Source organism: Copadichromis virginalis, linkage group LG13 (genome assembly GCF_057382275.1).
Source record: "Copadichromis virginalis isolate Kocher_CV1m ecotype Utaka linkage group LG13, C_Virginalis_male_GT1.1, whole genome shotgun sequence".
In the NCBI taxonomy this organism is placed as follows: Eukaryota; Metazoa; Chordata; class Actinopteri; order Cichliformes; family Cichlidae; genus Copadichromis; species Copadichromis virginalis.
In genome coordinates this window covers 21,179,085-21,199,772 of record NC_140630.1, presented here as the reverse complement: position 1 = coordinate 21,199,772, position 20,688 = coordinate 21,179,085, and the positions used below count along the sequence as shown (strand labels likewise).

Sequence of the window (20,688 nt, the reverse complement as noted above, 5' to 3'; positions counted from 1 at the left end):
TGGTATTTCTTTGCTTAAATGATTCATAGGCCTGTGTTAAGTTGCTTAACAAACAAAGAAAAAACATTCCTCTGGTGGTTAGGTTCAAGGGCTTTCAGGACTGAAGATGAATGAAAATGAGCCAACGAAAGACTACACACAGCAGGGAACCAAAACACTGCAGCCATCAGACCTAAATAAGCAAAAGCAAACAAGCTGGTTTCCGAGCTGGTTGATTGCTGTACACAATGTAACACATCAAGACAGATTGCTACAGGATCTTTTGTCATTCGTTTTTTTTATCTTTGCTTCCGGTAGCCACATTTTCATGTCTGATACATCTAAGTGTTCAGTCTGGATTCTAGTACCACACCGGAGACTGGAATTACTATAATGGCACTTCAGCCAGTTTTATTATTGGGGCTTCTCCCATTGAAGCGATCATAAGTCAGCAAAACTCTGAAACTAGAACTTCCTGATCCTGCACTTGTTTGACTAGGATAAAACCTTACAGAATCCAATCCTTGGAGCCAGGGCATAGGTGCATATGCATGCAGGAATCTTCAGATCATAGACACTGTGAGCTCTGTACTCAATAGCGTGAATCGTTTAATGCTAAGTTACATCACCCACGGTCAAAATGCCTCAGTAATGAAAAATCATGTGACCTGTGATATCTTTACTCACCTGTGACTCAAAGCTGCTTTCAATTAAAAAAAATTATTGAAAGGGTTTAGTTTGTGCTGTCATCCATCCATCTTCTTTTGCTAATGGTTAGGCTGGAGCTTATCAAAGCTATCACGGATCGAGATGCAGAGTACACCCTACCCAGGTTGCCAATCTGTTGCAGGGGTTGTTCTGTGATCTATGAATTATTAAAAGTTATCCACAAGAATTTAAAACTGTTTATCTTTGCCTGGCCTGCCATCAATCTAGAAGAAAACAATTCATGGAATGTGGGGAGTTGCACCAAAGAAAACAGAAAAGATATGTGTTTACTTTGAATTGCCATTACAGTGCTGCTTTATACCAACATGCTTTTAGTGACTAACAACATATATAGTGCCTTTTTAATAAAGCAACGCATTCCTTTGAAAATATCCAATGCAAGAATACTTATAAAAAATAAAATCTAAAATATAGATTCTATGTTATAATATCACAGCCTTTGCTGAACATCTTTTAAGATTTGTTGACTGTGTTGTCAACTCAAGGCACATGTTTTAAATCTGCATGTCCATTTTTGTAACTCAATTCAGCGAAACTTTGGAGCACAATGATACATTCAGATTTCCCAGCTTGAAAGTGGAAAGCTTGGTTCATAGCCATTATCTGGCTGAAGTACAGTGATCTGCAGAGTTTGAAGACACACTTCATCAGTCAGGGCGTGCTTGCTCAACATTAGTACTTCTGTACATTTTGTTTTACTTGATGGGACAAATCAGAAATTCAGAAACAAGACATGTTGAATCAATAGACTTTATCTTACTTTCCACCACACGTGTCGGGTTGTAGATTGAAATAGTGATATATATCTTATCAGAAAGTAAATATATATAATGTAATAATGATGAACATATACTCTAGTAGTATTTACATTCTCACATTCATGTAACAGGCCTTTGCATACAGAATACATTATAAAAAATGAGGGTTTTGCTGTAAAAACCAGTACAGCCTTGCCACAAACTAGGTCAAACTAGGCTGAAAGTTGATATAAGAATTATGTTGATGTTAAGACGTACAGGCATCTAAATGTTTAGTTAGGTAATTTATCTGAGTCTTGTGGATTAGTCAAGTCATTTTTGCCTGTTTTGTTGAATTTTAGTGGACGTCACAAGTTTAGCTTACTGGTAAATTGTCCTCTGCATTTTGTCAACCAATTATCTGATTGCGGTTAGTACACAGCTGGGCACAGTTGCATGCATCCACCACAGATCGCTGTTCCCAAAATGATTTCAGGGTGGTTTGACAAAACCCGTTTAGGGAGGCAGTTTTGCTCAGTTGTCATTGGAGATGGGTCTGATGACATAAAAGCTCAGTAAATGTTATGATTCCATCCATAGCACTGGTATGACTTTATTTACTGGTTCTCTAATTTTTCCTCAGTTTCTCAAAAGTTCAGTAACTCCCTTTGTCCATAATTTTGCCAGATGTGATCATTAGCAAATCTTGTTTGCTTACTTGTGAAGCAGATAGTTTCTTTTAACCCTGCAGAAGTGCCTGTTCACCTGGTGCTAACTTATACTTTGCTCAGATTACCTATCTGTGGTTTAATTTTTGTGAGCCAAAAGCAATAAGTCAAAAGTCATTTTAAGTTCAAGAAGTCCTGAGAAATGGCCGGTTAGTTCTAAAGTTAACCATGTGATATATTGGAAATATGCTATGCTCATGCTTTCTCCTAAGACAAAGTGCTGGCAAAAAATGTCCCTAACCTGTGTTCATCTTGCTGTTGATCTACATTTGAGGGCCAGATGTTCTCCATATTTACAGCTGTGAGAAACCTCTGATGGGAGACACAGACAGATAAGGCAATGCATATTTTCCACTCATTTATCACTCATGTTTTCCACCTGAATACTTAAAAGAGAATCAAGCAGACAGATCCACCTCAGGGTTTATTCCCTTAGGTTTATTCCTGTACTTTAGTCTGTAATTAGGGATTTTAGCTTTTATTGTCACTTCACAATGCTGTCTTATAAAATCGTGTGGGAGTTGCATTGTATGCAGCTGTAAATTTGTTTGCAATTTGTTTGCTTTCTCGTGTTGAACCTTAATGTGCTACTGTGTAAATTAGAGCAGAAGGATTTTCACATGCAACAGGGGTGTTCTTGTCATTCCTTGCATATAATACAAAATAGGATGTTCTTTTTTTCTTTTTTGAGATTACAATTTAGTAGTGCCTTTAAACAAGGCAGTCATGCTACTGTATCCACAGGTACTTTTTCCATTGAATTTGGAATTTTGGATTCATGTGTAAAGAAAAATGTTTTAGCCAGAAGTGAAGAAACGGGTTACTGGGTCAGATGAGGGGCACAGATTTCATGGCGCTGCACACTGTTTGGATTACTCATATTTCTGTTCTGTGTCATCCTGACCTGCTGATAGCTTGACTATCAGCAGGTCAGGACTGCTGATAGCTTGACTATCAGCAGTTCACTTCAAAAGAGGGTTCATTATTGGTGTGGAGCTGTTCTCATCGAGACGACCCCTCCTAACTACAGTTTTATCAGTGAGGCCAGGGTGAGCAGGAGAGGAGGAGGGGTCGCTGTCTTATTTAATGAATCATTTCAATGTAAGCAGCTATCTCCTGGAAGTTTTCAGTCTTTTGAATATGTGGCTTTACAGCTGAAGGCCCCATCCAAAGTTGTGTTTCTTAATGTTTACAGGCCTCCCAAATACTGCATAGACTTTTTTAATGACCTCAGTGAACTGCTGTCTGTGATCTGTGTTGATTTCGACTGTGTAATTATTGTTGGGGATTTTAACATCCATGTGGACAACCCTCAGGACAAAGGGACTAAAGACCTGAGTAACACTCTGGGCAACTTTGGGCTGACTCAGCATGTAACAGAGGCCACACATAATAGAGGACACACTCTCGACCTACTGATCTCCAAGAGCCTGAGCATTTCAAACATTACTGTGTCTGATGTGGGCTTATCTGATCTTTACTGTGTTTTCTTTGAAAGTAAAATCTCAGCCCACACAAATATATCAACAACAGTGATCACAAAACGGTGTATAACTGAAGACAGTAGTGAGATCTTTAACCAGGTCTTCCCATTAACACCTGACCTGTCCAAAGGTTCAGTCAATGAGCTCGTCAATAGCTTTAATGCAAAAATGTTAAATGTAATGGACACTATTGCCCCCATTAAGGTGAAGGTTATCTCTGGAAGGAAAAAGTCTCCATGGAGAAACTCCACACTAGTGAAAAATGAAAAAAGAGAGTGTAGGAAAGCTGAGCGCAGATGGAGAAAAACAAACCTCCAGGTTCATTATGACATCTATAAAGAGAAACTTCACAATTATAATTTACAACTGAGGAGTGCAAGAAGGTCCTACTTCTCTGACATCATCACTAAAAACAGCCATAATGCTCGGGTCTTATTTTCTACAGTTGACAGGCTAACAAACCCTCCTGTGCCAGTGGCAGCTGAACTTCATTCGACCATGGCCTGCAATGACTTTGCCAAATTCTTCACAGACAAAATCCAAAAGATTAGACAAGCAGTTGGAACATCAACAGCAGATCCAGGATATGTACTGTGTCCACCGAAAAGCTGTTTAAACACCATCAAACAGTTTCACCCTATTAACAGCAAAGACCTGGAGGACATCTTAGGTCAACTGAACTCCTCCTCCTGCTGTTTAGATGTCCTGCCAACAAGTTTTTTCAAAAAGGTCTCAAAGACTTTAGAGTCAGACCTGTTACAGATCGTCAACTTTTCCTTAATGTCAGGTGTGTTTCCAGAACCACTAAAAACTGCTGTAATCAAACCTATACTGAAAAAGGACAATCTTGACAAGACACAAATGAACAACTACAGGCCGATCTCAAATCTCCCATTTTTAAGTAAGATCATTGAAAAAGCAGTTTCTCAACAGCTCAATTACTTCTTAACACAGAATAACTGCTACGATGCCTTCCAGTCAGGTTTTAGACAGAACCACAGCACTGAAACCGCTCTGACAAAAGTGTTCAATGACATATGTCTAAATACAGACAGTGGAAAAATGTCAGTCCTAGTTTTACTGGATCTCAGTGCAGCATTTGATACAGTTGACCACAACATATTACTCAAACGACTGGAGAACTGGGCAGGTCTTTCAGGAACTGTACTAAACTGGTTCAAAGCATACTTAGAAAACAGGAAATACTTTGTATCAATAGGTAACTTCACATCTGAGCAGACAAGTATCACATGTGGAGTTCCCCAAGGTTCCATCTTGGGACCCCCTCTGTTTAACATTTACATGCTCCCACTGGCACAGATTATAAAGAACAACAAAATAAACTACCACAGCTATGCAGATGACACACAAATATATATCACAATGTCACCAGGAGACCGAGGCCCTGTACAGGCTCTTGGTAAATGCATTGAGGAAATCAATGACTGGTTGTGCCACAATTTTCTCCAACTAAACAAAAACAAAACTGAAGTAATAGTCTTTGGCGCCAAAGAAAAACGATTACAGGTCACCAGAGAACTTCAATCTATACATCTAAAAACCACAAACCAGGCGAGAAATTTGGGTGTAGTGATGGATGCAGACCTAAACTTAGAAAAACACATTAAGACAATAACAAAGTCAGCTTACTATCACCTCAAGAATATATCAAGGATAAAAGATCTGATGTCTCAACAGGACCTGGAAAAACTAGTCCATGCATTCATTTTTAGTAGGCTTGATTACTGTAACAGCATCTTTACAGGTCTACCTAAAAAATCAGTCAGACAACTACAGCTCATTCAGAACTCTGCTGCTCGAGTCCTCACTAAGACCAAAAAAGTGGACCACATCAGTCCAGCTCTGAGGTCTTTACACTGGCTACCTGTCCGTCAGAGGATAGACTTTAAAGTTCTGATGCTGGCCTATAAAGCTCTGAATGGTTTAGGACCAAAATACATCAGTGACCTGCTGACCCAGTATGAACCTTCCAGATCCCTCAGGTCATCTGGATCCGGTCTTTTATCAGTTCCCAGAGTCAGAACCAGACACGGAGAAGCTGCATTCAGCTTTTATGCTCCTTATATCTGGAACAAACTCCCAGAAAGCCTCAGATCAGCTGAAACACTCAGTTTATTTAAATCCAGGTTGAAGACTCACCTATTCTCAGCTGCATTTGAATAAAGCACCAAATCCACACTTTTAAGCTTAAATTTCAAAACTTACACTAACTACTGATCTTATCTATTTCTGATTTTATCTGTTTTGGTTTTATATACTGTTTTGTTTGTTTGTTAAGCTTAAATTTCAAAACTTACATTAACTACTGATTTTATCTACTGTTCTGATTTTATCTGTTTTGATTTTATATACTGTTTTGTTTGTTTGTTTGTTAAGTGGGTTTAGAGCTCTGGGTAGCTCCCCAGCTGGGTCTAGACTGGGTCTAGAGAGTATTTTAAATTCAGGGAATTTAAAATAGAAAGTAGCACCTTGTTGTTGAATTGTGCTATACAAATAAATTTGCCTTGCCTTGCCTTGCCTAGATGAGCTCTTCTAAGCATCTGTTGAACCAGTTGTTACTCTCTTTGTGAAAATATCCCTCTTCTTTGTCTAAAGAGCTTGGAAAGAAAATGGTTCATCTTCTTCAGTTTTTAGAACTGAAGAAGCTTCTCGGATGAGAGGTGAAACATCTTCAAGAAACTTAAAGAAGTCCAGACGCTTTTCGTTCCAAGCTCTTTAGACCACGATGACCTGGATGACTGAGAACCTTTACAGACATGTCCCTCTTCTTTCTGACACTTGATCTTTAAGTTAAGGACCTTGTTCATCTAAACCTCAGTGAGTAATTTAGCAAACAAACTGAAGCCAGCTGATGCTTAAAGTATTTTTGTTTGTGTTGCTTTTTTGCCTACTGATGCCTTATCAGTAATTTGGTTTAGCACATTGGAATTTTTTTCCTATAAAAGTTGTTAGTAAAGCGGCGGGGCCAGACGGTATCACCGGCCGTCTGCTGCGCTGCTGTGCTGACCAGCTAGCAGGTGTGTTCACTTACATCTTCAACGAGTCCCTGGCGAAGTCTGTGGTCCCCACATGCTTCAAAAGATCCACCATCATCCCTGTGCCCAAGAACAGCAAACCCTCATCCCTGAACGATTACCGGCCAGTTGCACTGACCTCGGTAGTAATGAAGGTGTTTGAGAGGCTGCTGAAGAACATCATCTCCTCCTCCATCCCAGACACCACAGATCCACTGCAGTTCGCCTACAGATCCAACAGATCCACAGAGGATGCCATCGCCCACGTCCTACACACCACTCTCAGCCACGTGGACAAGAAACAGGGTAACTATGTGCGAATGCTGTTTGTTGATTACAGTTCAGCGTTTAACACAATAGTGCCCTGCAGACTGTTCACAAAGCTGAGGGATCTGGGACTTAACAGCCGTCTGTGTGCATGGGTGTTGGACTTCCTCACTGGCAGAACTCAGGTGGTGAGGGTGGGCAGGTGCTTCTCCAACAGCATCACCATCAACACAGGAGCACCTCAGGGATGTGTCCTCTCGCCACTGCTCTACTCCCTCTACACTTCAGACTGTGTGGCCACCCATGGCTCCAACACCATTGTGAAGTTTGCTGACGACACAGTGGTGTTGGGTGCCATCTCCAACAACGATGAGGCGGCCTACATGGATGAAGTGAAGAATCTGGCATCGTGGTGCCAGGACAACCACCTCCAGCTGAACGTCAGCAAGACCAAGGAGCTGGTGGTGGACTTCAGAAGGGGTCAGCACAGAGACTACAAGCCCATTATCATCAATGGAGCTCCAGTGGAGAGGGTGCAGTCCTTCAAGTATCTTGGTGTCCACATCTCCTCAGACCTGACATGGGCTGCCCACATTCAGGTCCAGACCAAAAAGGCTAGGCAGCGCCTGTATCACCTACGACAACTGAGGAAGTTCAGGGTCTCTCCAAAGATCCTCAGGATTTTCTATACAGGTGCTGTGGAGAGCATCCTCACACAGAACATGACATCGTGGTTCAGGAACAGCTGTGTGAAGGACCAAAAAGCTCTCCAGAGAGTGATCCGTACAGCAGAACGCTGCTGCAGGATTGCTCTCCCCCCGCTTCAGGACACCTACACCAGGAGATGCCGGACTAGAGCAGCGCAGATACTGAAGGACCCGTCCCATCCTGGCAACAAACTGTTCCAACTTCTGCAATCTGGTAGAAGGTTCCGCATCTTCCGGGCAAGGACAGAGAGACTCAAGAGGAGCTTCTATCCCCAAGCCATCCGTGCCCTAAACACACACACCCGCCCTCTCACATCATCTATAATTGACTGAGACAAGACTCTTCCAGACACTAAACCAAGGCACAATGTACATTTCAATTCCTTTAATTTTAAATATGTTTATATTGTCTATCCTGTAAAATAGTCAGATATCTATTCATATTAATGTACAGAATTCACCTGCTTGCTGCTACTACTGCACATTCACCCAGTGTATATACTATATGTGTATATATATATATATATATATATATATATATATATATATAATGTTCTTCCTCTACACCCCCCCCCCCCCCCCCAATTTTTGCACATGTCGAGGAGCGTGTCAGGCTACATTTCACTGTGTGTTATACTTGTATAACTATGCATGTGACAAATAATAAAGAACCTAGAACCTAGAACCTAGTATCAGTTGTAGATAATTTTGTTTCTGTAGACATAAAATTTTCATTTTAATTACGAAAATTAAAGTTCCCCTAGTCCCCAGTCCCCCCTTCAGAAGGCATGTCAGTGGGTTTAGGGAGGTCCTAAAAGTATTCCCTGACTGCCTGACTATATCCTCAGTTGAATTCAGCAGCACCACACTTACACTGTACACCCTGTCAGGGGAGCTTCGGCTGCCAGTACCCATCAGCTGCCTCCAAAGTCCCACAGGCTAACCAAGCCCGATAGGACTCCGTCTTCAGCTTGATTACTGTGTCCACCATCAGGTTCAGGGATTTTCACCATGACACCTTGCGACCAAAACTCCTTGCAGCTGCCTCGGCAATGGAGGCGCAGAACATGATCCATTTGGACTGAATGTCCCCAGCCTCCCTCGGAATGCTGTCGAAGTTCTGCCAGAGATGGGAGTTAAAGATCTCCCAGACCAAGGCCTTTCCCAGACGTTTCCAGCTCACTGTTAGTATATATTTAGGTGTGCCAGGTCTTTCCAGCATCCACCCCTAACCCTCGATAGGTGATCATCAGTTGACAGCTCAGCTCCTCCCTTCACCCAAGTGTCCAGAACATATGGCTATGTATGATGCCATTACATAATCAATCACTGGCTTGATGCCACATGCACTTAAGGACATATTTATGTGCAAACATGGTGTTTATTTTGGACAAACTATGAGTTCCACAGAAGTCTAATAGTAAAACACCACCTGGGTTCAGATCAGAAAGGCCATTCCTCCCTTACACCCCTTCAGGTATCACTGTCATTGCCCACATGAGCATTGAAGTCTCCCAGAAGAATGACGGTGTGAAGGCGGACCCTCAAGAACCTCACCCAGTGACCCCAAAAAGTTAGGGCAATATACTGAGTAAGCTGAGGGGATATAAGAATACCCTCCTCTGCCGCCAATTCTCAATGAAGGCAATTCCAAAGGCTTGCATTGAGGTGAACCCAACTATAACTCAACCACACACACCATCTTAGGGTCTTTCCCCACCAGTGAGGTGACGTTCTATTTCTCAATAGCCAGCCTTGACAGTTGGGGATCAGATCGTCACGGGCCTCTGCCCCTGACTGCTGCTCGGCACACATTGCACCCGACCCATATGGAGCCTCCTGCAGGTGCTGGGCCTACAGGAGGGTGGGCCCAATTTGCTCCTTCGGGCTGCACCCGGCCAGACCCCAAGGCTCCTACAGCTCAGTCATTGGATGCTCCCCCTCTGGCTCCCTCCCCAGGCCTGGCTCCAGCTTAATATTAGACGAAAATACAAACGTTTTTAAATGATGATTTCATTTATCAAGGGAAAAATCAGCCACCAACCTGTCTCGTCGTATGTAAAATAATAAGTGGCCCTTTACAGGTATGGACTGAGACAAAAAAATCAGCCCTAGCATCTTTGGTCCAAGCAGGCCACCATGATTGGTCGCAAATGGTCCAGTTAAATATATGCACATAAAAATATTTGAAACTATCATTATGTGTATCAGGTTTTTTTTATCTGGTTGGTACAGTCGTTGGATTAGCACATCTTAGCTGATACTAGTTAAATAAAAAGTGTAGCTTTTAGTGCAACTGTATGTATATATAATAATCATACGCATACTGTATTTTGTTTCAATTTCAATTTGTTGGATTATTGATATTGAAAGTTTTTCTTTTCTATCAGGTTGTAAAGCTGTTGTTGGATTCGGACATCTTAGTAGCAGTGCATGCATGTGACAATAAAAAACTACTCTTTAACCGTTAGTCAAAGCGGTTATTAGCGGGAGACAGATCGATCAAAATATTGATAGTATTGATGCTCGCACTGGGATTGGATCTCTTTTGTTCTGTTAGGTAACTATTGTGAAAGGTAAAAATCACAGTGATTTTGTGGTCATTAATATGTGTTCAGAATATGCATTTCATGATGATTCATCTCATAATTCATGACATATTGCACTCCTCTACATAGGCTGTCTTCATAGGTTAAGTATTTATATCAGTATTAGTATTGGCAAAAGTGATCCTGTATTTACTTGGAATCGTACTGAAAATTGTGGTTTCACACATCACTAGAAGTCATTAATTTTACTTTAAAATTTGAATCTCTACTTTCCAACCATTTTCTTATCATGTTATTTAGAACTTCCTCCATCTCTTTCTCACTCTGTTGTTGAGACTGCTATCCCTTCTCCTGCACTTCTCTGTTTAGCGCCTCTTATGACTACGAGGGGGTTGTTGCTGGTACTATTGCTGCTTATATGATTAATTTAATTTACTTAATTTGACATATATTGCACCATTTCACTTTTGTTTGTCCATCATTATCAGCGTCTTCAACAATAAACTCTACAAGGTGCATGAGTGCAATAGGGGCCAGATTTGATTGGGCAATCCAGTGTCACTAATGAACAAATGTGCTTCTGTTAGTGCTTGCATGGCCGGGGTGCAGCAGCCCCACAAGCCGGCCTGTAGCCTGTATAATTATCAACAAAGAAAAAAGAAATATTGACCCATCGGCCCACAAGTATGTTGGCCCACCAGGCAAATGCGTAGTATGCTAGATTACCAGTCCAGCCCTGCCCCCTAAACATAATAACTGGTTAACCACTTTGGCAGCAAAAACTGTAATCAAGCATTTGCAATAGCTGGCAATGAGTCTTTCACATCACTGTGGAGGAATTTTGGCCCACTCTTCTTTGCCAAATTGTTTTTATTCAGTGCAATTCAGTTATTAGATTTAGGGGTCGATTACTTTTCCACATATAGCCAGGTAGATTTGGATAGCTTTTTTCTTTAGTAAATAAAACCATAATTTAAAATTTAAAATGTATCTAATTTTACACTTTGTTTGATGATCTGAAACATTTAAGTGTAACAAATGTGCAAAAAAACTAAAAAATCACTAATGGCTCAAATACTTTTTCACACCACTGTATCTTACTGTAAGTTACTGGACCTCCTCGCTACACGTCTGGTCAGTTTCTGAGTCATACATCTGTTTTTGTTTTGTTTTTTGTTATAATCTACTGTCTTCTTTTAGAGTCTTTGGACTAAGTGAATGTTTTTGAACTCTGAGGTACTTGGTTCTCATTTGCACTTAGTGTGTTGGAGGTAGCGCAGAACCATGACCACTTGCTGACACAATCAGTTGTCTGCAAAACTTTAACACGTACGATCATCCAAACTAAGATGAACAAAGAGTGAGTCATATCTGTGACTTTTCATGCTAAGTGCTTTTCTTGTCTCTCTATGTCAGCTTTTATCATCTTTACTTTTTGCAGCCGGGCAAAAAAACCCCAGCTGTTGTCCCAGTAGACATTTTTACTGTATCATTTTTAATTTGTGGCCATTTGGCAGCTGTTACTCACACAGCAGGGATGGACTAGGATATAAAAGGATCCCTGGAGTTTTTCCCTGAGATGCAGCACAGTACGATCAGCACAATTACAGCTGTAATGAATAGCAATTCAATTTTATATCTTCGTGGTTGCAACTGCTGGTTGGAAAAAGTAGCACATTTGAGGACTCCAGTGAAATAAGATGCACTTTCTGATGCTGTTACATTATTATTTTATTAGTTTACAATGGTTTTTAGGTTATTTAACAGTAAGAATCATTGGTTGTTACTACCTATTTTACCTAACAGCACCACACAAACCAATATATGAGTAATTTTGGTGTGTCACAAATACCAATGATGTCAGCGCAACACTTTGATTCATGTACATTGTACACTCACAGCCACTTTATTAGGCACACTCTTCTAGCAGTGGGTTGACCATTATTTTGCTGTTAGAACTACTGCAGGCAGATTAAACAAGATGCTGGAAACTTTCCTGGGAGATTGACACGATAGCACAGTTGCTGTAGATTTGCCAGCTGCATATCCATATGCAAATCTCCTGTTCTGTCACATTCCAAAGGTACTCTGTTGGATGAAGTTTGTTTGAAGCTTCGTGATATGGTGCATAATTCTGCTGGAAGCAACCATCATAAGATGAGTACACTGAGATCATAAAAGAGATGACACAGGTGGAATGGAGCCTTCCTTTCATGTTGTTTACTTCAAATTTTGACCCAACCATTCAAACCTTGCAGCATAAATTGAGGAAGCAACATTTTTACAGTCTCCCCAGTTTTTGTGAGCCTAGCCTGTGTGTCGCCTCAGCTTCCTATTGTTAGCAGACACAAGTGCGGTCTGGGTGTGGTATTCAGCAGTTTCTCAAATACTCAGACCAAAGCATCTGGCACCAACAACCATGCCTCATTCAAGTAGACATGTTCAAGTCAACTTTAAGGTTGTGTTGTTTCTACTTGCCCATTGAGCTGCCCATTTGATTGGCTGATTACGGATGGATGGATGGATGGATGGATGGATGGATGGATGGATGGATGGATGGATGGATGGATGGATGGATGGATATGTTTCCTCTTGACCTCAGACATTACCCCCGTCGTACTGTCGCAGCCAGAGAATAAATACAGAGGTGGACTGCTGTCTACTCCAGAATGTCACATTACAGTGAGACACAGACTGAGCTGAGACAGCCTGGCCTGTGTTCAGCACAGCTGGAACTGCAATGAACAGGAAGTTTCAAAGTCACAAGAGACATTTTTAAGTATCGAAACCTTTCACATGCATTAGACAGAACTTCTTCAGTTGGCTGTGGTCTTAGGTAATAATGGTGAACTTCCTTTGTCCCAGTACTCAAAATGTTAAGTTCAGATCTGTGAGTACAATCGGATTTCTCAATTTTTTCTATTTTCTCATTTTATGCAATTTTAATGTTTTAAAGATACACAGATATAAAGATTTACATTTAAAAAATATAAGGGTAAGCGGAGGATATAAAACATTATATTTTATATAACTACTTTCTTATATTCACCCAGATGGTATTGTCTGTTGTCTAATGTCTAAAAGGTTCTGAGTGTGAATATATCCATAAGTTACCAACTATTTATCACCACGAGCAACAGGCTATACATTTCTTTTATTGATCCCATGTCTATGTAAAGTCAAGACTGAGATAACCGTGGTGACCATCTGCCCCTTTTTCCATCTGTCATCTGGATCCTCCTTCAACTCTCAGCATGGTCACTACAGAACATCTTGCTATTTTGGCGTTTGTGAAATTTGTGCTCCACAGCTGATGAATGGCATCCTCTGGGAGGGGAAAACACATTGTTCGCCATATTATCAAATCCTTAGCATTTGTTCATACCGGTTTCTATAGACATATACTTTCTGTCATCCAGAGTGCCAAAATTTGACTCACCATTGAAAATCTAATCCACATTGCTTTCTCAATCGGCATTTTTATTCTGGCTTTGAACTGTTGATTTGTGGTTTCTTTTCCGTGGTGTTGAGCCAGTTGCTAACAATAAATTATGCAACATGCGTGACAAACCATGCAATGGATTTTCTGATCTTACTCAGAATTCCTAAAAAGTTTGGACTTGGACTTTGTTCAACCAAACCTCAAAACAAATGAACAAAACTCTCAAATGGAGCCTCAGGTTATGTGCGTAAGGTTATCTAAAATTCCACAGAAATCAAACTTGATGAAAACTATGTCTGTCTTGAAAATGAAAATGAAGCTGTAATGTCAGCCAAATCTGTCATGACCCACAATGACTCCTTTCTGTGTTTCTATAGTAAGTCAGTATTTTTAACAAAAACATCTGATACCAAAGGTCAAATAAAACCTTCAGCTACCCTTATTATGTGGGCTTGTTTGGGGCAAAATAAAAGTTTAAGGTTGCAAAGATGTAATGTGTTGGATTCCTTTGGACTTTTCTGTGTTTATCTCTTAACACTACATGCTTACATTGGTGTATTATCACAGTAACAGTGGTTTTGGATCAGAGTTGATCCAAAACCATGGTTGCTACTGTAGCTGTCGTCTAACTCTCATAAGTTTTAGGTCAAGAATGTCAAACTCATTTTACATTGTGGACTGTATACAGCCCACTTAGCTCTTAAGTGGGCTGGAACAATATAACTCCCCTTTCTGTTAGTGTAAAAAAACCTAACTACACATTTAATCCCTAAGAAAATTAAAATGAAGTGCAATTTTAACAATAAGTCTCAGTTTTTCTATATAATTACAAAATCTTGCCTAATTGTGCCACAAATCTGCCATATTAAAGAAATATGTCAGAAATAAATGTGTAAAATGGCAGTAAATGTTCTAGTTGTTCATTCCTCAGTTAAGTTCTGTAATAATAAAGTAGAAAGTTGTTAACTGACTTTTTTAACTTTAACTGTTAACTGTGACCCAACTGGAAAAGTTGGAAATGTCTACAGTTGTGAACAAAAAATGAAAATCAGGAATTCTTCTTTCTTTTTTTTGCTTTACTTTGGTGCAATATGAATGGCCATGATGGAGGTATTTTTTTTTTTTTTTAGGAAAAGCTATAAAACCTATAAAAATACAGTTCACATTTTCCAAAGCCTTCCAGTGGGCCAGATTGGAGTCTTTCCTGGGCTGATTCTGGCCCCCGGGACTTATGTTTGACATCCCTGTTTTAGGCTTTTCAGCTGCCTGGGAGCAAGAACCAGACAGCCTGGCTGTTGTTGATTAAGGTCACTGAGGTGGACGTCATGGTGTACAAAGACTCACGATCACATACTATGCATATTTAGATGTAATATGTTTGTGCTCACTGGGTTGCCTTTATGAGGAAGTTAACTTGTCTCTGGGATTCACACTCGCCAGGAATTCTTTAATGTGTCTATAGAAGAGAAACTGCAACTTTCACCCTTCAAAGGAAGAATGCATCCAGCCCAGTTTAGTGTGTTTGAGTCATCCTCAGACCTCAGCTATTGTGACTCCCTTTCCCAGCACAGGCATCTGTTTGCTGGTAAAGGATTATTTCTCCTGCATAAAACCTTTTTAGTACAAGGGAAAAAATGTTGGACCATTGTTGTACCAAATGTGTTTTTTATCACAACTTGGCAAATCATTGTTTGCCAAGATTCCTGATGTTATCATGCTTTTAAAAAAGATGCTGTCTTTACAGCCACCTCAGGTCTAGATATTCACCATAGGTAAAACTCCCTGATGGAGTATTCCCATTTTGTAAAATGTTGGGTTTTTTTGATTGGTTCTTTGTTTTTCTCCACTTACCTACAAAGGTGTCATATAGAAGATGGACATACTGTGACATCATCCATTGGTTAGGGATGGACCTAACCAATGTTTTTAGTGTCATCATTGAGGTTTTTGAAACATGGAAAGTAACTGGTGGATCTTACTGGACACACTCACTGGTCGCTATTTGTCAATCACATATGAGTCATTATTATCTTGTTGCCCTTTAAGACTCTAGAGGACACCATAATTTACTAAATTAACACCAAGGTCAGAAAGAACTGAACTAAAAAATGAAAGAGAACTGAACAATTAAGAACATCAACTCATCATGTAGATGTTTACTGAGGGTGGAGGTCAATGTGAGCCTAAGGTTTGTTTTACCCCTGACTTCTATACAACAAGATCTCTTTCTTTTCTTTTCTTTTTGTCAAGCCAGAGGCGTCAGGCACCTTAGCATTCACTTTCACTTTTCAGGCCCCGGAGGCCGTGACTTTATATAAAGACTATGCTCACTTGTCCTTTAAGACTGGGTGGTAAAAATAAACTTGGGTTGAAGTGGCATGAAATAGAGGTTATAACAGCTGTTTGTGAGTTATCTTGAGTTATTTTTCCATAATATGGTATACTTTTAAATTCTGAACAATTGCACATGTAAAAATGTGCTATAGGTCTCACTGCAAAGCCCACATAGAGGGTTTCCCACTGCTTCTGACGGACTGTCAGAGTGCTGAGGTAATGCTTCCTCAGCCTCATCTGCTCTCTTGGCTGATAGAGACATATGATTCACTGTGTACGTCTCACTAAAAATTGTAGTCAAGCATTGATCGTCTGTATTTGTGCTTGTCTGTGTGCAGCCTGCACATGTCATTAAGTGTGTAGTGTGTGCGTGTGTGTTTGCCTACAGGGTGTGGATTAATGCTAGTTTATTGTTGTGTTGTTGTGTGGGTGCCTTATTAATCTCCAAATGTTTGACTCACTGAGAGTATTGCTGGCAGGAACCTCAATCTCCTTGTTTGAATAAACAAAGTTATATAACAGAGTTAAGGCCTGGCAACATGATGTTTTGTTTTTTTTTTGGGGGGGGGGGGGGGGGGGGGGTAAATGGCAAGTATGGAAAATCAAGAATTTTGGTGGGGAACACAGAATGGTCTTGACCTCAATGGTGCTCTTCTTCTTCGGGGATCTAGGTGTGCCGTTATGAAACTCTGTATTCTAAATAGAGAGGTGGTAAAAAGAAGAGTGATGTCTGACACGGTTTTAGAAAAAAAGTGTGCAAAAATAAAAGCGTAATATGATGTCATGCTTTTTCTCTTTTCTTCACAGCTGCTAACTGGGACCCTGGATGGGAAGCTCAGGCTGTTTAAGTCTAGCAGTGGCTCTTCTTTGTCCTGTGACACCAGCGCTGCCGTGCACAGTGTCCTCAACAAGACTGTGTAATTACAGCTGGCCCCTGCAGAACCCATGCAGGTTTTATTAATGCAGTCCCAAGTGGGATTTTCATTGGGAAAGAAGAATTTAAACGTTTTCTTTTTTTGCTCTTGGTTTAATGAAAAACAGGTAGAGTTATATAAAAATGTGCTCTTGTGTGTTCTTCCTTGGTGCTTAAAATTGTCAGTAGAAACCAGCCATTTCAGATCATTCGTCTTTGTTAAACTTCCTGCCCATGCTTCCAGCGCATTTCTTATTTAAAGGGAGCACGCTGCTTTCTTTGAACTCATTTAGCTGCATTTTTGTGATGCACGATTTAGTCAATTAAACATAATATCGCTAAATTTGCCAAAAACAATTATTATTAGCAGTTTTTCACATCTGTTGCACATTCTGAATGGTCAAGCATAACGTTTAGTTTGTTCAGTATGTGGAACAGATGTACTTCTTATATCGCTGGCTGTGACCTCCACTTAGCAGATCAGCACGTAGAGCTATGACATCAACTGGGTGCAACCACTTTGGCTGCCAGACACACAGATGCTCCTACTGTTCATACTGATGCACCCATCTCCATTGTTTGTGCTGGATGTTTAGTCCTTTCTACCTTAGTCACAACAAACTGTCAGGTACTCTAATACATAGTAGAGGATATAAAGGCTCAATGTGAAATTTGTTCAAAAATTGTTGAATTTGTTGAAAAATTGGTTTGCAACAACACTATTTACAAAAAAGCTGGCAAGCTTAAATTTCTAAGGTTTCCCATTTGATGCAAGATTCCAGTTTATTTTCTGTGAGCTTTTTAAAAACACATTTGTGATGTTACAGTCTTGTGCCAAAATAGATTCAATTCATTCTTCACCTCAAAATTCTACAAAACAATTTAAATCTATTAAAAATATATTAAAATATAACATGTATATTCTGAGCCTTTGCCATGACACTCTGAACTGAACTCAGGGGCATCCTGTTTCTGCTGATCAGCTTGATTGGAGTCCACCTGTGGTAAATTAATTTGATTCAACATGAAGGTACGCACCTGTCTACATAAGGTCCCATAGTTGACAGTGCATGTCAGAGCACTAACCAAGCCATGACGTTTAAGGAATTTTCTGTAGACAGAGGAGAAGGTCCAGAAGGACAACCATTTCTGCAGCACTCCAGTAATCAGACCTGTGTGGCAGAACAGCCAAACAAAAGCCCCACCTCGGTAAAAGGCACATGACAGCCAAAAAGTCTGCCCAAAAGCACCCTAAGGACTCTCAGATCAGAGAAACAAAATTCTCTGAAACAAAGATTAAACCCTTCAGCTTGAATGCCAAACATCATGTCGGGAGGAAACCAGCCACTACTGATCCCTTGGCCAATACCATCCCTACAGCAGAGCATGGTGGTGGCAGCATCATGCTGTGGGGATGTTTTTCAGCAGCAGGAACTGGGAGACCAGTCAAGATCAAGGGAACGATGAATGCAGCAATGTACAGAGACATCCTTGATGATAACCTGCTCCAGAGCGCTCTGGACCTCAGACTTGGCTGAAGGTTCAGCTCCAAACAGGACAACAAACCTAAGCACACAGTCAATATAACAAAGTAGTGGCTTCAGGACCACTCTGTGAATGTCCTTAAATGGCCCAGCCAGACCCCACTAAGTCTCTATTCTTTTGTGTCATTCTTATATCTCCAAACAAGGTGACAGATTAATATGTTTTCTCTTACATTGATTTGGAAATAAAATCAAAAAGAATTTTTGAAGTCACAAAGTCATCAATCCTATATCGCATGTCCTCTTAGGTTCAACATTAAGATATTCTTTCTATCTCAAGTTTAATACCACAGTTTATTGCTAAGTAACGTTTCCTGGTGATGTTTAATTTTCTTTGGAAAAACAGTCTCCTGCTCTGCTGCTCCTGTCACCCTCCACCATATTATAAGCCTTAACTCAGTCTTCAGACAGAAAGGAGGAATGCTCATCCCCCATCTGCAGGGGGACATAATTTCAAGCATCACTCATCCCCTGTCCATTAGGAAAAGATATCAGAGTTGACGCATTATGTGATGGCGCTAAATCCACTGATAGTATGCTCAGTCTTAACTTCCTCAGACTGTTTTCCAAAAACTGCTCATCTGTGTCTTGTCCCCTGTCCAGTATTCTGTATTTGATTTACTCTGCCCTTTTTGGTCTGCTTACTTTAATTGATACCAAGGCAGGCTGTCTGTGAGGATGTGCAGTGCGATCCTCAGCTAGATCATGAAGTATAGCTTTGAAGTTGCACAGTATCAGCTGCCAGATATGGATAGGATTTATAGGGTGGTACCTCTTGCTTTGTCATGCATTACATTATGTATGTACTGTGTGTGTGTGTGTGTGTGTGTGTAGGTGCGTGTGTTTATGCCACAAAGATAGGTATGTACTGGCAACGCTGCATTTTCCCTGTCACGGTGAGCTTTAGTGTTCCTGCAAGTAGGAGACACTTTTTATCGGAGCAGAACGATAAATTGTCTTTGGGGTAAATTTACGCAGCCATGTTCTTTCTCTATTTTCGTCCTGGAATGTGTGTATTCAGTGTCTTTCCTTGAATGAATTAACCTGAATTCAGTGAGCATGTGCTCTCAAAACAAAGTAATATATTGCCATATGTGCAAATCCTTTGTCTGTGTGAGGTCATTTTGGGTCCACTCCCTTCATCGAGCTCACCACTAAAGAATGAAGTACACTTGAAAATAAAAAGGACTTCAATAATATCCACACCCAAACATTATGAGTGTCCAACATTCAATCTCTCACAGTCTTTTGTCATTGAAACTGACAGAAAGAAGAACTTTGTCTCCAGCTTTGGAATTATTAGATGCTGGATATGACAGCACTGAACATGGTGTAACGCTGGAGGAAGATATGCAGAGCCCTCAGCATAATATACAAATGTGTAGGTGTCGTTCCCCGCTATGTGGTTTGGTGGTCTTTTGGCTCGCTGGTCACAGTCTCATCAGCACTCTGAACACATTTCCCTTGGGTCATAATGAGGCACGTGAACTTTACTGATGATCTACAGACTCGTGAGGATTTCTGCTCTTTTGTTCTCAAGAGTTCAAAGCTAAGGGAGTGGACACGTGTCAAAAACTGCTGTTCTGCTCTCTCAGTTCATTCCAGTATAAGCAAAGCTAACGGAACAACGTATAATGTTCTATAAATTGTGCCAAAGAAATCCAAACTGATGATATCTGTAATGATTTATATTCTATACGTAAATTACAGGAAAAATAACTGAGATTCAGCTCATACGCAGTCTATTTAATGAGAGTCTTCAAATGTTCAGACACTAATGATGGTATCAGTCATCGAGCATCAGTGTGCTACAGTGGAAGCAACGATACAACCATAAGCTGTACATAAAAGATGGAAGTAGCTAACGTGACCTTTATGCATTATGTTAGCTACTTCCATCTTAGTTTGTTCCACCTGATAATGGCATTTTGGCATCTTCTTGAAACCAGAGGTGGCTCAGACTGAGAAGCCAGCAACAGAGGATTCTCATACGGAAGCAATTTGGGAATCACAAATAGCTACGTCTGGAAACATAACCCAATTTATCTTGTAGTTTACTCTGTGTGATTATAATTTACAAAATGAACATAATTCTCTATTAAATAAGACGCGCAAACTCGCAATTTAGATCAACAACTCACTGGGAAAATATTTCCTGAGGAGATAAATCAAGCAAGAAGTAGGGTCAGTTTCTCATACAATTCTTTTCAAGTAGACCTCTTTTTCACCTGCTGTTGACC

At 40.4% G+C, this 20,688-nt stretch overlaps 1 protein-coding gene across 1 annotated transcript in view; it reads left to right on the top strand.

Moving 5' to 3' along the window:
- The window catches only part of wdr27 (WD repeat domain 27), a 46,987-nt gene extending 29,926 nt beyond the window's left edge, over positions 1-17,061 (top strand). The window contains exon 24 of the mRNA XM_085477973.1: positions 16,799-17,061. Within this exon, the coding sequence (XP_085334099.1) occupies positions 16,799-16,912 (114 nt within the window). The 3' untranslated portion in view covers positions 16,913-17,061. The remainder of the gene's footprint in view (positions 1-16,798) is intronic.
- The last annotated feature ends 3,627 nt before the right edge of the window (positions 17,062-20,688 follow it).